This window comes from Leopardus geoffroyi, chromosome A3 (genome assembly GCF_018350155.1).
Source record: "Leopardus geoffroyi isolate Oge1 chromosome A3, O.geoffroyi_Oge1_pat1.0, whole genome shotgun sequence".
NCBI lineage: Eukaryota > Metazoa > Chordata > Mammalia > Carnivora > Felidae > Leopardus > Leopardus geoffroyi.
Window position 1 is genome coordinate 110,790,964 of NC_059336.1, and position 13,465 is coordinate 110,804,428.

General features: G+C 42.1%; 1 protein-coding gene across 7 annotated transcripts in view; it reads right to left on the reverse strand.

Annotated features, from left to right (window-relative positions):
- The window catches only part of CRIM1 (cysteine rich transmembrane BMP regulator 1), a 191,746-nt gene that overhangs the window by 37,230 nt on the left and 141,051 nt on the right, over window positions 1-13,465 (reverse strand). For 5 of the 7 annotated variants that reach the window (XM_045447166.1, XM_045447164.1, XM_045447160.1 and 2 more), the window contains 3 exons: window positions 6,721-6,877; window positions 3,863-3,984; window positions 2,482-2,691 (listed from right to left, as the gene is read on the reverse strand). In XM_045447166.1, coding sequence (XP_045303122.1) covers window positions 2,482-2,691; window positions 3,863-3,984; window positions 6,721-6,877 — 489 coding nt within the window. The remainder of the gene's footprint in view (window positions 1-2,481; window positions 2,692-3,862; window positions 3,985-6,720; window positions 6,878-13,465) is intronic. The other 2 variants (XM_045447165.1, XM_045447161.1) reach the window with 1 other exon arrangement.

A 13,465-nucleotide genomic window follows, 5' to 3' on the forward strand; every position in this document is an offset into this window, starting at 1 on the left:
GCTTTGCCCGAGTGGACCGATTAGGGAGAAATGACACACTAGCCAATGCTTACATTCATAAGCCACCAAACTCTCCAGTGATGAGACAAGTGGAGAGCATAGTAACTAGAACGCAAGTGAGGGGGGATGAGATGGTTTCCAGAGGAGACAAAAACTTTTCCAAAGAGTGGCAATAAGCTAATGCTGGAAAAGCATGACTGCCTTTCCCTTACTGCCTTTTCCTTTCCAAAATGACTTAGAGAGGCTGCATCAACGCTGATGCAGAAGGAAGTGGTTGGAAGAAAGCAAGGCACGTTTGCAGATGTCTTGCCAGCTTCTCTGCCATACTCCGTGCCTCAAGGAGAACATGTGAGTGGTGGCAGAGATGGGGACAAGAGACAAACGGAGAGGCAGAGGGAGAGAAGGAGAAAAAAACCCGAGAAACAGTATCGTCTGGTGAATCTTCTAGCAGGACAGTTTAGGAGCTACCCCCGAAAGGAAAACAGCTGATCCTTGAATGGGAGAAAATATTTAAAATAGGGGTTCCCGAATGCAATGCTTCTGGGGTCTCTCATCAGCAGAGTCCAGAAGTGGTAGCCCACTTAAGATATTTGGAGAAAAATATACCTACATACCCACATACACGCATGTTTTTATGCATGTATATCTAGACATTTGCAACCCACAATGATACGTCAATTACTCTGTGTGTGTTTATAGAAGAGTTTTCGCTATCTCTGTAACAGAGAAAACTCATTTTAGTCCCACTGACTTTCAGTTCTTAAATCAATGGTCTATTCTTACTAATGTCTTCGCATTTGAAGCCCTCTGGCTCACTTCTTCACGGAGTACAAGTGGGGCAAAGACGCAGGTGTGTGGTCCATATTCCATACACTGATGCCTAAAATTAAGGCACGGCGGGGGTGGGGGGGATGTGGGGAGCCTGGGTGGCTCAGTCTGTTAAGCGTCCGACTTTGGCTCCGGTCTGATCTCACTGTTAGTGAGTTCGAGCCCCGTATTGGGCTCTGTGCTGACAGCTCAGAGCCTGGAGCCCGCTTCAGATTCTGTGTCTCTCTCTCTCTCTGACCCACTCACACTCTGTGTATGTCTCTCTCAAAAATAAATAAACATTAAAAAAATAAATAAATAAAATCAAGGCACTGGGTCTTCATTGGAACAAATGATTTTTTTCTTCCCCAAAGGGTCAACAGAGTTGTCTCATTACACTGCACATTGACCTTCTGTTTGAGTGGATACTGGTGGTTTTTCATATTTAACTAGCAAAACACATGAAAAAGGAAACTTTCGATATAGAACACCTAAGACTCATATGAGGACAAGACAATCTGGTTCTCTACAGGGGTGTGGAGCTGCCTGTCACTCTGATACCTTAGTTACTGAGGGGCCTAGAAGCTCAGAGCTAATAGGGACTCCCCTGCCATGGCAGCGAAGCTGCCACCCCTCCCCCTGCCCCCGCCCCCCACCTCAGGCTGTGCCTGTCCTGCTGGAGAAAGACAGGTCTCCGGTTCCTGACTCCTGACTGCATCCACGGCATAGGTGGGTCCATCCACAGGGAGGGATGGGATGGACCGGACGAGAAGGTATCCCAACTCTGAAATCTGACAGGACACACATTCCAACATTAAATGAAATCAGATGCAAGAATCGGGAGACTTCATTTCTCCGTGGCCTTCTGACACTCTATTTTACTTCGGGTAAGAGAGTTGGTATTTCTGCGTCTGTTTTTCAAATGAAAAACTGCCTGAGTGCATTTTCCCCTAACTCAAAGTGGCCTGTACTGAGAAAGAAATAATAAATATAAAACTACGTTGAGCTCTTTGGATGAAAGGCACTAGATACGCTATTATGGTAATAATTACCGTTATTGACAGCCATAATTCAGACGCCCATGAGTTATATAATCTGGTCTGTTCTTCTAGCAACTTCTCTTGATTACCAGCATTATGATTTTAAATGTTTTGGATGTGTGGTCACTCTAAATATCTCCATTTGGCAAGAATACCACATAGCCATTAATTTAGAAAAGGGCAATAGCCACAGACTTTGCTAATCCTCTCCCTCTCAAATAGTCCTTTATAAATAATATGCTTTAATGGAATGAAGTTAACATCAATCCCCTCCAATTAACTAAAGCACTCAGCCTCAATACACTATCCATAAAATGGAGAGCTGGACTTTAAAGGACATCAGGTCTGCAAACCTTTTAAAAAAAAATACAGTTCAAAGACCAATGTAATTGAGTAAACCATTAAAAAAGGAGGACAGTAGTTTTAGGGCTTTTGCTTTTTCTCTGGTCTCTGGCTAATCATTGCTAACACCTGGCTGATTTTGTGGCTGTTGTTGACAAAAGCCACAGAGAGCTGAAAAGTGCTCTGGGGGGTCATCCCTGGCAAGACCCCCCACACTCAAAGATGCGATGAGGCCCTGCAAGGCAGAAGTCATTTTGCTGAGGGAGCGCACAAGATGGCAGCCAGCGTTTACCTGAACATGACGGGCAGCACTGTCCCGGATGAATGGTGGGGTTGCCACAGGCAGGCACCGGGCAGGTGATCAGAGCACACATTTCCCGTCCATTGTGACAGTAGCATTCCCGGCACCCATCATGCCAGCTTTCCTCATTTTTATGATGATGGCCATCCATGGACAGACATGTGCCTGACAGGACAGGTGGCCCGGCTGAAGCAGGGACCTCTGGACAGACAGAAGGCAGCCTGGTCAAGCAGCAGCTACGGCACAGGAGAAACAGCCTGCAGTGTCCTCCCAGGTAATGCTACCCAGCCACCAAAAGTCACGTGTACAAAGGACAGCTCACGACACAGGAAAGGCTCACGAAAAGAATGTAAGTCAATATGCTCTCAATTTGGAAAAAAAAGAAAAACAGGAAAAAAACTGGCAAATATGTTTCTCTATTGGCAGGATTACAGTTATTTTTACTCCTTTCATTCCTACTTGCTCATGTTTTATGCAGTAAACGAGCACTGATTTCAAAGAAAATGGTATGTTATGTTCCATACATGCCGAATAGCCTCTCTAGAAGTCACCCAATGGGGAAATCCTGGGCCTCTTGAAACTAACAGATTTTTGTTCAATGGAACAATTGAAGCAGTGACTAGATTTCTGTTTACTCTGAACCCTTAAGAACACTGTTAAGGTGGTAACTGTCTAACTTTGAAAAAAAAAACACACAACAAACTTAGGGATCTTTTACTGCTGAGTGTGTGGATCACGCAGACAACTAAAACATACCGGAGTGGGTGCTGGGCTATGGGCAAAAGTGGCGGTCAGCGTGCATGTTCACGTGGCTTCAGGGACATCCCGGGAATGGGAAGTCTCAGGCAAAAGGTATGCCCAGGCTTCATGCTTATCTAGAGGTGTAGGCTGGCATGTGCTTATTCAGCACGAGTTTAAACTGTCATCGCAAACCGTGTTACCAGAAAATACACAAGCCGGCTGCTTAGCCACACCCACCCGCATGGGCTCTGAAAAGGGCTCTTTGCTGCATCAATTCTATCAAGCCACTGCTGGACAGAGGCAGCCTCTATGGAGGTCAAGACAAAGGTGCTTTAGGCTAACGTTCCTAAGATGAGTGAAACTGAAGAGCTGAGAAGTCACTAATTTGGTGCAATATGCTTGGCTATTAGATGTTTATTTTAAATTCTATTCTGAGCTCTTATTCCAATGAGACATGAGGAAAAGGGATGGTCCCATGGACAAGTGACATTTGTATCTGAGTAGACCATCATCACTGAAACTGTTCCATTTACATCATGTCCTCCTGTTCTTTGTTTCTGAGTCCTATCTGCTCTGGGGCGGGGGGGGGGGGGAGGGCGGGGGGGAAGGAGGGTCATGCGATCGCACTTACCTCTGCACTTGCAGATAAGACAGCCATGACTGTCCTGCTGGAAACCCAAGGGGCAGATTTTACTGCATGGGAGCTCTGGGCATTTCTTACAGCGACAGATGTCACAGCCGTGCTTATTCTTCCTGGGTAATTAAAATTTTGTCAGAGGTCAGAAAATCCAAAAGTCTCAAATGATGCCCAAATGCTCCGATCAAGGGTCACTGAAGTGATACTGCTATGAAGCAGAATGACTTGACTTACGCTCTCCAAAACTCGTGGAGTGATGTGTAATTGGCTCTCTGTGGCCGTGACCGCCACCCACCCATGGCCAAGGTTTAGAATTGCCCAAGTACTAATGTGCTTCTGGGATGTGACCATCAGAACCCCAATGACATGACTGTTGTTTTAATTAGGAAAAGGAGTACCATGATATGAAAAAGACGGATGCATAATGCCATGAACAGGATGGTGAAGGATATATTGTTGGGCACTGCTAGAGGCCAGCACTGGGGCAAGAGTCCTTCGTTTGTCAGACTAGGCCTTTCTCACAGACCACAATCTCTGAGAGATCTGACACCAGTAAAAATAGTAATGAGCGCTTCACTGAACTTAGAGAAGTCAGAAGGAGAACGTTAAGGCTCCACAGACCTGCGGATGCTATAGCCAAGAGTGAGAAAGGATCAAAGCTTTGAGAAACCCTGCCATCACTGTCCGCTCATTGTTTCACTCATTAGAAAATAATACCGACTCAACAGTGCTCCGTACATGGGGTAGGACGGAAGCATGCAAGGTAAAGGAAAAAGACTGCATCAATGATCTTTTTTCCTTTAATAAACTAGAGTGCCTGAATTCTGTGATCAGAAAGATGATGTGAAATAAATAAATATGTGTTTATGAAATACATCACAGCAGTTTAAGTGGAGGTTTTTTGAAAAGAAAAATTCTTAACAACCATTCCTTATTTTCTCTGAGAGGAGAATGTCACTGTCTATTACAGAGGAGCTCACTTTGTGTCCAACCAGCCACAGAAGTGAGTCTTCTCCTAGGCTCCACATCTCCTCTGCAGGCTCTGCCCTACTTGACTTAATGCGCCTCAGACAAGGAGGAGTTACTCTGTTTACCCTCAGGTTTCATCCCCATTAGCCCTAAGTGGCAACAGTGGTGTCCAACTAAAAACAGAAAAAAGAGAAAAAAAATTCCTGTCTTCATCTTGGATAAATCAAGGAACTCCAAAAGAAGACAGCTCCATGGGAAACCCTCAGTATACCACTGCCCACGTGACAATTAAATTACAATCTGCTAAGTGAAATGAGAACCGAACACTAGGATCTTATTTATGCCACCATAATGAGACCAATGAATTAAATGAATTATTCATACTCATGTCAGACAGCATGTCACTTTTTAAGTTCTATTGAGGCTTTATCTGATTTGTTTGTTCACTCCTTTATGTATTATTATCTGTCCATCTACCCACCCAATCCTTCCGTAAGCCCTGGCTGCACACAGAGAGTAACAATCAACTCAGCAGGTATGTATAAGGGGCACTGATGGCCGCCTTCTTCCTAACGCTCCCACATGGTGTCTGGCCAACGTTCCTCCTTCGGAGGGTGTCCTTGAAACACATGTTCTAGCTGAGGCAGTACTCATTTGTCTCTGCTGGTCCACCTGGTCCGCACTGAATGCTCTCACTGATAGGAACATGAAGTGGACCTCACAATCCTCTAAGAGATTTCTCTTCAAGAGGAAGGCTGGACTTGAATGCAGCCTTGGTTCTGAGCTGTCATAATACTGCAGCAGGTTGGCTGTAGTTACTATTACGATAATAACACTTTATTCTACATTAGCAGTGAAGCTAAGAAATAATTATACTTGTGCTGGTATCACAGTCACATTTTAGGATTAAGAACAATGACGATTTACTTGAGGACTTCCTAAGAATAGTGAGCACTCCTAATTTAACTATCTGATTAAAATTAGATTTAAAATCCTCCTAACCCTGCTAAACCAGAATTTCTAAGAGAAAGAATAAAAATGGTAACTAAAATGCCAGGCAAGAGATGATGGGTCTAAGTCCCTTATAATTACTAGCAATACACAAATATACCAAATTGGAAAGGCAGAAAGACAGGGAAGGGAACCAAGGGAAAAAAATGATAAAGCAAGATTATGACAGGTAAGTTTTTAGGGAACCAACAAAGCTATAAGGGCAGAAAGAGACACTAATATAGACACTAAACAAATGTGAAGTGTCTTTATCTCCTGGGATAATCTAGATTTCCACGGGGTTTGACTCAACAAAGAATACTTGAAAATACAAATCATGGTTCTTATCTCTAACGAAATTCATAAAATGTACTGGTCCTTAAAGAAAAAGTATGAACTACAGACCAGAACCAAGATAAAATACTGAGGCGTGGCCAATAAGCATGCTCCATATTGCCAATGAGCAGCTGTCCACTCAACTTAAAATGCACATTAAATACATTATCACAAAATAGTCACTGGGGCAGTTATGAAAAGTTGTGGCACGTGTAATACTAGGACCTCATGACAATTCCCCACTGGCAGCGTCCAAAGGCCCTTGCTATGAGGCAGTCTCAGAAAAGAGGCCCAAAGGATAGTGGCCAGAAAGGCTCTGGTCCCTCTGCATAAAAAAGCAACATTTGAGTGTTTATACCCCCTTTTTACTGTTCTCCGATTCACATAACAAAGCAAGCACAGATATTCTGGACTCGCAGCATCACTGATCCACACACACACACACACACACACACACACACACACACACACACACACGAAACAGCTAACAAAATAAGTGTGGACGTTTCATTAAGTTACAGATAGTTAAGACTAGATCCTCTGAATTAAATACTTACAGGTATCCAAATGGACAATACTTGTCACAGATGATGGGTCTGCACTTCTTGGGGCGTGGGCGGCACTGACAGATCTCACAGCTGTGGGCATCAGTCAGGAAGCCGAAGGGGCAGTCCAGAGTACACCCTCGCTTGAGCCCCGAGCACCGCTCTTCCCCTGTGAAGAAGCACAGAGGCCGTGAGGTGTTGCGGGACACACGGACACTTCCATACCTTCCCTAATCTTCCAGTCTCGCTCCGCAGGTGTAAATGTCTCATGTCTCCCGCAGCATGAGGAAGTGGTTAAAGGTTACAGACCTGCTATTTCATGGTTCTCCCAACAGAACTCCGTGCAATACACAAAATGAAGCCCAACTTTGAACAACAGATTTCTGAAGCGCATTCCGATCTGGTGCTGAAGGGCAGGCTGGTAACTACAGCCTGAGGTGCAGGTGAAATGGAGTGTGACTTTTTTCACGAAATTTGTTCTTATATTATGAATTACCTCAAACTACTGTTTACCGTGTATTGTTAAAAGGTGAGAAGTAGAAACTTACACCCCAAATTTCATTATATATTTTTCTCCTAGTAAATGCTCACAATAACACATGTTCTTAAATGTTCATAGAGTGTTTTCTTGACGCATAGAGCGTTAAGAAATGTTTTCTCTTATGAGTTTTAGATATTATCCCATGATACTGCATATTACATGTAGCCTAAAGGATTTCGTACCCTTTCTTTAAAAAAAAGCCAGTCTTACCACATGATATAAAGTGAAACAGTCAGTGTTTCATTTAGATATTTTTTCCCTACCATTGACAAATATCCAGGTATTAGGATAAACTTAATTGGACACTAAAAAGTGTATGTGGCAAAAATGTCTACATTAATGTTTATCCACTATTTGAAATGTTCAAACTCTCCTCTGTTAGCAGAATTTGGAGTGATGTTTAACTGTCCCCAGTTAATTATAAGATTATTTTGGAGGGTAAGATACTATGGAGATTGGCCAAAGAAGCTAGTGGAGATATTAGCTTTGTAGAAGTCTTCTAAAAAGATTTCAAAAGGTGTGAGATAGGACTTCATATAGGGAATGAAAATGTTCTGGTAAGAAAAGCATGCCTGGGGGAACACTAAGACAACCTGACGCCTCTTTGTATTGAATGTAGTCTGAAAGTCAACCAAATTTAAAGAGGCTGAGACAGTGATGGCAAAAGTACAGCAACCTTGGGGGCGCCTGGGTGGTGCAGTCACTTGAGCGTCCAACTCTTGACTTCAGCTCAGGTCATGATCTCGTGGTACGTGAGTTTGAGCCCCATGTGGGGCTCTGCACTGACAGTGTGGAGCCTGCTTGGGATTCTCTATCTTTCTCTCTCTCTCTCTGTCCCTCCCCCCCTCCCCCCCCCCAGATAAATAAATAAACATTTAAAAAAAAGTACAGCAATGTTTGATTCCTGCTCTGCATGGACTGGCAAGATGGGAAGCAGAAACTATTTCTGTCGGAATAAATGAATCTGTATTTTATATGGACACCTTTTAAGCATAAATATTGTAAATAATGCATAGGTTACTAAGAAAAACAGAACATGTGACCCTCTGCAAACAAATCTTGTAATCTAAAATTAAACCTTGAACTACAATTAATAGGTGAGATGGGTTCATGTTTTACACAAATATTTTAAGATAGAATCTTTTGTGAATCTTAGCTGGCAAAACGCGAATATTTAATTTGCTATCTTTTATGGAGAAAAATGTGATTTATGGTATAATTTTCTACTTTGTCCTGATCATAAACCTTTCATTACACATATTTAATATAACCCTGTGGGTCTGTATCATACTGCGAAGCAAATGATTACTAATTTGCATCCTTAAAAGTGAAATTCTAAATGGCTCATTTAAAAATTTGTAATTATAGGATTTGAAAGGTCATCAGTTTTCATCTGTTTCCATCGTTAAGGGATGATGAAGGAGAGAGAAGACTTCAGAGCCACATTTCTTTCTCTGACAATGAAATAGAAGTTGTGAGCCCATTTTTCTATCACATGAAATTTTAAGTCATGACACCAAGCAGATTAGGTTGGTATGAAATAGAGGAACTAAAAACGCTCTGAGAACGTCCCAGAGTCAGCATCCCTGGGGATTCAGTTCCTTTGAACTTTGGATTCAGTGCACCTTTGTGCCTTAATATTTTTCTGCTCCTATAAAAAAGTCGTTTTTCCATAGACTTCAATCTAGACTGGTTGTCACTTTTTTTTATTTTTTAAAAATGTTTGTATTTACTTTTGAGAGAGAGACAGAGTGCAAGCAGGGGAGGGGCAGTGAGAGAGGAGAGTGAAACACAGAATCTGAAGCAGGTTCCAGGCTCTGAGCTGTCAGCACAGAGCCCAATGCGGGGCTCAAACCCACGAACTATGAGCTCATGACCTGAGCTGAAGTTGGATGCTTAACCAACTGAGGCATCCGGGCGCCCTAGACTAGCTTTCACTCTGAAAGAAAGTTGTTCACCAAGCTGAAACTAACTGATAAAAGCTACATCAGTCTGGAACTACCTCTGCTCTGCAATGGAAGAGCATTTCAAACAAAGGCTGCTATGTTTACACAAACACACAGAGAACTCACAGACAGGAGATGGGCTACGCCACCTAGGGCAGGATGCTCTAATGTCGCCCTGGCTTGGGACTGCTCACTGGCCTGTCCTAGACTGGGCCTGTCTCGCTTCTGTTCCCCTAACAGAAGAAGGCTCTAGGGTGGGGCCCTATTTTCTTACTTTTACAGCCTGGGTGCTACGATGGCGTTTAGAATGGAGTGAATGAACATGAATCGATCGATGTTCTTGCTATTTATCCCTCCACTCTCATCAAGGCTGCCATATTAAGAGAAAAATAAACAGGTCGAAAAAACTTACTCTGCTAGTATTTAAAGTCACCTAAAATACCGGCACCTGGTAACCATCTCAAAATACCATCTTCTATTATTTCTTCTTCTCAGAAAGAAAGAATATTAAAGACGGTAAGGTAGCCATGTATCAATTATGGACTTTTCTTACTAGAAAGGTACCATCAAAGCAAACTTTTACATAAAGAGCAGAACAGTCAAAGTACAAATATCTCATTTATAAAATGGGTGGGGGGGAGGGTTCAGTTTGCTTGAAAAGCTTTAGTACATCACTTGAGGCAACATGAAAGAAAGAATGGCGGCTTTATGTTCATAATTTTTCAGCATTATGGCTTTATTATGATCTAAAAATGCTTTCTAATCCATAGGGGAAGATTCCTGAAGAGAAAGTGATAAATGATGGCCAAGTACAGAGCCTGTGCATTACGGCTGGTCGATAACAGCCACGTAGGAAACTCTGTTTACTCTGGAGAAAAAGCGCTGTTTGTTCCCAGGACCGAAACGTGACACCACTGAATCGCTTCTTTTTCACAAGTGAAAACCACGTAACTGCATGTAGCGCGCCACATGACCATGACCCTGGGGCTGTGCTGCACTTCTCTGCGGCGGCTCTTCACACTCTACCGCCAACTCCCACTAACCTACCAGTTAAGGGCACCGCGAAGCCCCTGAGACTATTAAATAAAGAAATGCAACACGACAAATAGTTGTGCCGATCTTGACTTTGGTCTTTAGTTATTACTTTGGTTCTGAGTTACAATGAAAACATGGAGACTGCTTCCCTGTATTTTAATGCTACAACCTTTAGATATTTGATTCGGATATATATTTTGTGAAAAATATGAAGCCTTTTTCTTCTTGCTAATATTCTATGCCTGCATCACTTTCTGAATAAAAGCATTATTAACTCCTAGAATTACAGAATGTTAAAACTGGAAGAGAAATTAAAAATAATCCAGTGAAAACCACTTGATGTAAAGACGTAGAAAATAAGATGCCAAAAGATGGATGGCATTTAATTCATTTGCTACATATAGTTCATATAGTGAGCTTAAGTGTACTGTGTCTATGTGACAGCAACAGACATTTTTGGTTAAAAAATAATGTTATTAACAGCTTATACCAATAAGTGTTAGGTTACTAACAGCACATCTAAATGATTTCGGTTTTAACTTCTGTTGCGATAGTACTTAAACATTTTCTACCATATTTCTTGTCCTTATTCTGAATAGGAGAAGATGAGTCGGGGATCATTTAAATTCTCTGTGTGCCTTTGATGCATGACTTTGTTGAGCAGTGTTGTAAGAATGTTATCTGTTACAGGTTAATATAGCAAAGCTGTAGTGTGTTCAAACAACACAGTATTTGGTCCTATACCTTCCATGAACTTTTTGGAAGACTCGTTACCACCGGGTTTTGATTTCAATGGAAAAGTGGTTATGTATATAATATGCTTGGTTATGTTGCACTATCGTTACGGCATATTGGCATATTACTAACATTAGTTGAGGCTAAGGCCCATTTTTATCTTTTCATATCCCTTGGCATATGATGGGCCATCAACAAATGCTAGATGAAAAAAGAATGAATGAACAACAAAGCAATGAACAGGGGAAAATATTGATTTGGCACTGGTCTTGTTTTAAGAAATCCTGATGCCAGGGGTCTATATAAACAAGGTCTAATCCCTAACAGAACACTTAGGTATGAATGGTTGGGGCTACTGCATGTGAAATGGGCTTTAGCGGGATGCAAAAATAAATAAATAAAAATAAATAAAAATAAATAAATAAATAATAATAATGTAAGGGAGAAATGTAAACAAAATCAATACTTATCAAGTAGCTGTAATGGAAAAAAAAACACACTTATGCCATCTTTTACTACAAGGAAGATTCCTTTTCCTAAAACCAGGTGAAAGAGAATGAAAATATTCAACTGCTAAAATTAAAAGGTAGAAGAAAAGCTGTTTGTGTGAGTGTCCTCAGAGGGCAGGAAGAACCAGAGCCAGGTCTGTGTTGGAACAAAGGAGGGGAAGCTGGGGGCTTTCCACTTCAGCTGGCTTGGGCTGACTCAGAAATGGATCTGTTATAAAACAGCTACCATTTTCTGTAAACAGAGTAACAATGCCCATATGCCAGCGAGTAAAGCTAGCTTTGCATTCACTGATTGATCTGGTCCTCAAAACAACCCATTAGTTAGGTATTATTATCTGCCTTCTACAGATGAGGACACAGAGCCTCAGAGAAGTAAAGCAACTTGACCTGACCAGCTAGATGCAGGTCAACCTGATGCAAGAGCCTGGGAGGACAGCTGGGCATGTACGGTCACAGGAGTCTGACAACTAAGGGTCTGACAGCTGGTTTACTGTGACTCACATCTAAAAGGTGTGGCTCCCTAAGGTGTCAGGATTGCTAACGGGAGGGGAGTGAGAACAGAATGTTCACTCTAAGACTAGACTTCTGTATGATATAGACAAACTGACAAATTCTACTAGGTGTCTGATTATGGTCTTAGGTATATGGTGGCAGCAAGTGAGATAGCAGAAGAGTGACCTGGGTCAAGAATCTTGGTGTGACAAAAGGGATACGTGGTCAGAACAGCAAGATCTCAGAAAGGGATCTCAAACAAGAATGATGCCCAAAGGCATCCCCAATTCTGATGGCTCCTGGCTCGTTCACTCAAACACCCTCTGCTGAGTGTCCAGTGTGGTCCTGGGAGATGGGTCAGTTATTTCCCTCCTCTGGTGTGGGCATGTGCCTGGGCTCTTCTATAGGACCAAAGCTTCCTCTTCATCGGACTTACTTTTTTAAGTTAAAGAATTTGACTTGCAATGGTGGTATTTCATTAGTGTATTGGTTGTAGGTGGTTTCTTCTTAGGGGTGATCTTGCATTTTACTCATGTTTGTGGCATTAACACCTAAAACTGTACCTAGAACTCAGCAGGTGCTCTATCATATGAGGCAAAGGAAGAAAGGAGGGAGAAGGGAAGGAAGAAAGACCAGAGATCCCTGCAAGCAAACAAAATTTGCAAATAATGAACAGCTGATCAAGATTTCTACGTAAAAAAATCATTGACACAAAATGGAACACTCTCCTGTACATATTTCTTCCTCCACGTTAATGTGATGGAGGCTCCCAGCACGTAGTATGCACGCATGTCCCTGTTACAAAGCCAGAAGATGGCACTAACATGAAGACAGGCAGAAGAGAATTTTCCTAACAGTCTCACTTTGCAAAATGCCAGTGATCCATTTTTAACTTGCTTCAATGACAAATGAAGGAAAATGGTTTCCTTGGGCTTAACTACAAAGGGTTCCTTGTGAAGGGCTGGGGGTCTTATATAAGCATAACCATGTTCCAAACAGCAAAGCCCAGATGAAGGCGGTAGGTGGGGAGATCAGGCACAATGAAATCTGTATTTTTAGACTTCAAAAAGTTCAGAAAAAAATTTAGGTATGCTCCCTTGATCACAAAGGTGTGCAGCTCAAGAGAGCTGAGAAGTATTAAAATATGAACTCTTCACAATACAATACCAATGATCTCGATGTTAGAAAATCTACGTTGGCCAGTGAAGCAAACACATGTGAATGTCAAGGCAGCTCCCTAATGAACTCAGGTTTCCAAAGGGAGGTGATGAAGGCAGGACAGCCCCAATGAGTGGAGGCTTCTAGGACATTTAAAGGTGGTAACAACCACAATCACAACAATGGTTCTGTAAACTGCATTTTAGCACCAATTCCATCAGGCAGGCACAGTGATGGTAACACTGACAACTGAAAAAAACTGAATTACTCAACTGTGATTTTCTGTCTTCCTCATCAGAAGTATTCTTATAGAAGAAGGAGTTGAACAATTAAGGTTAAGA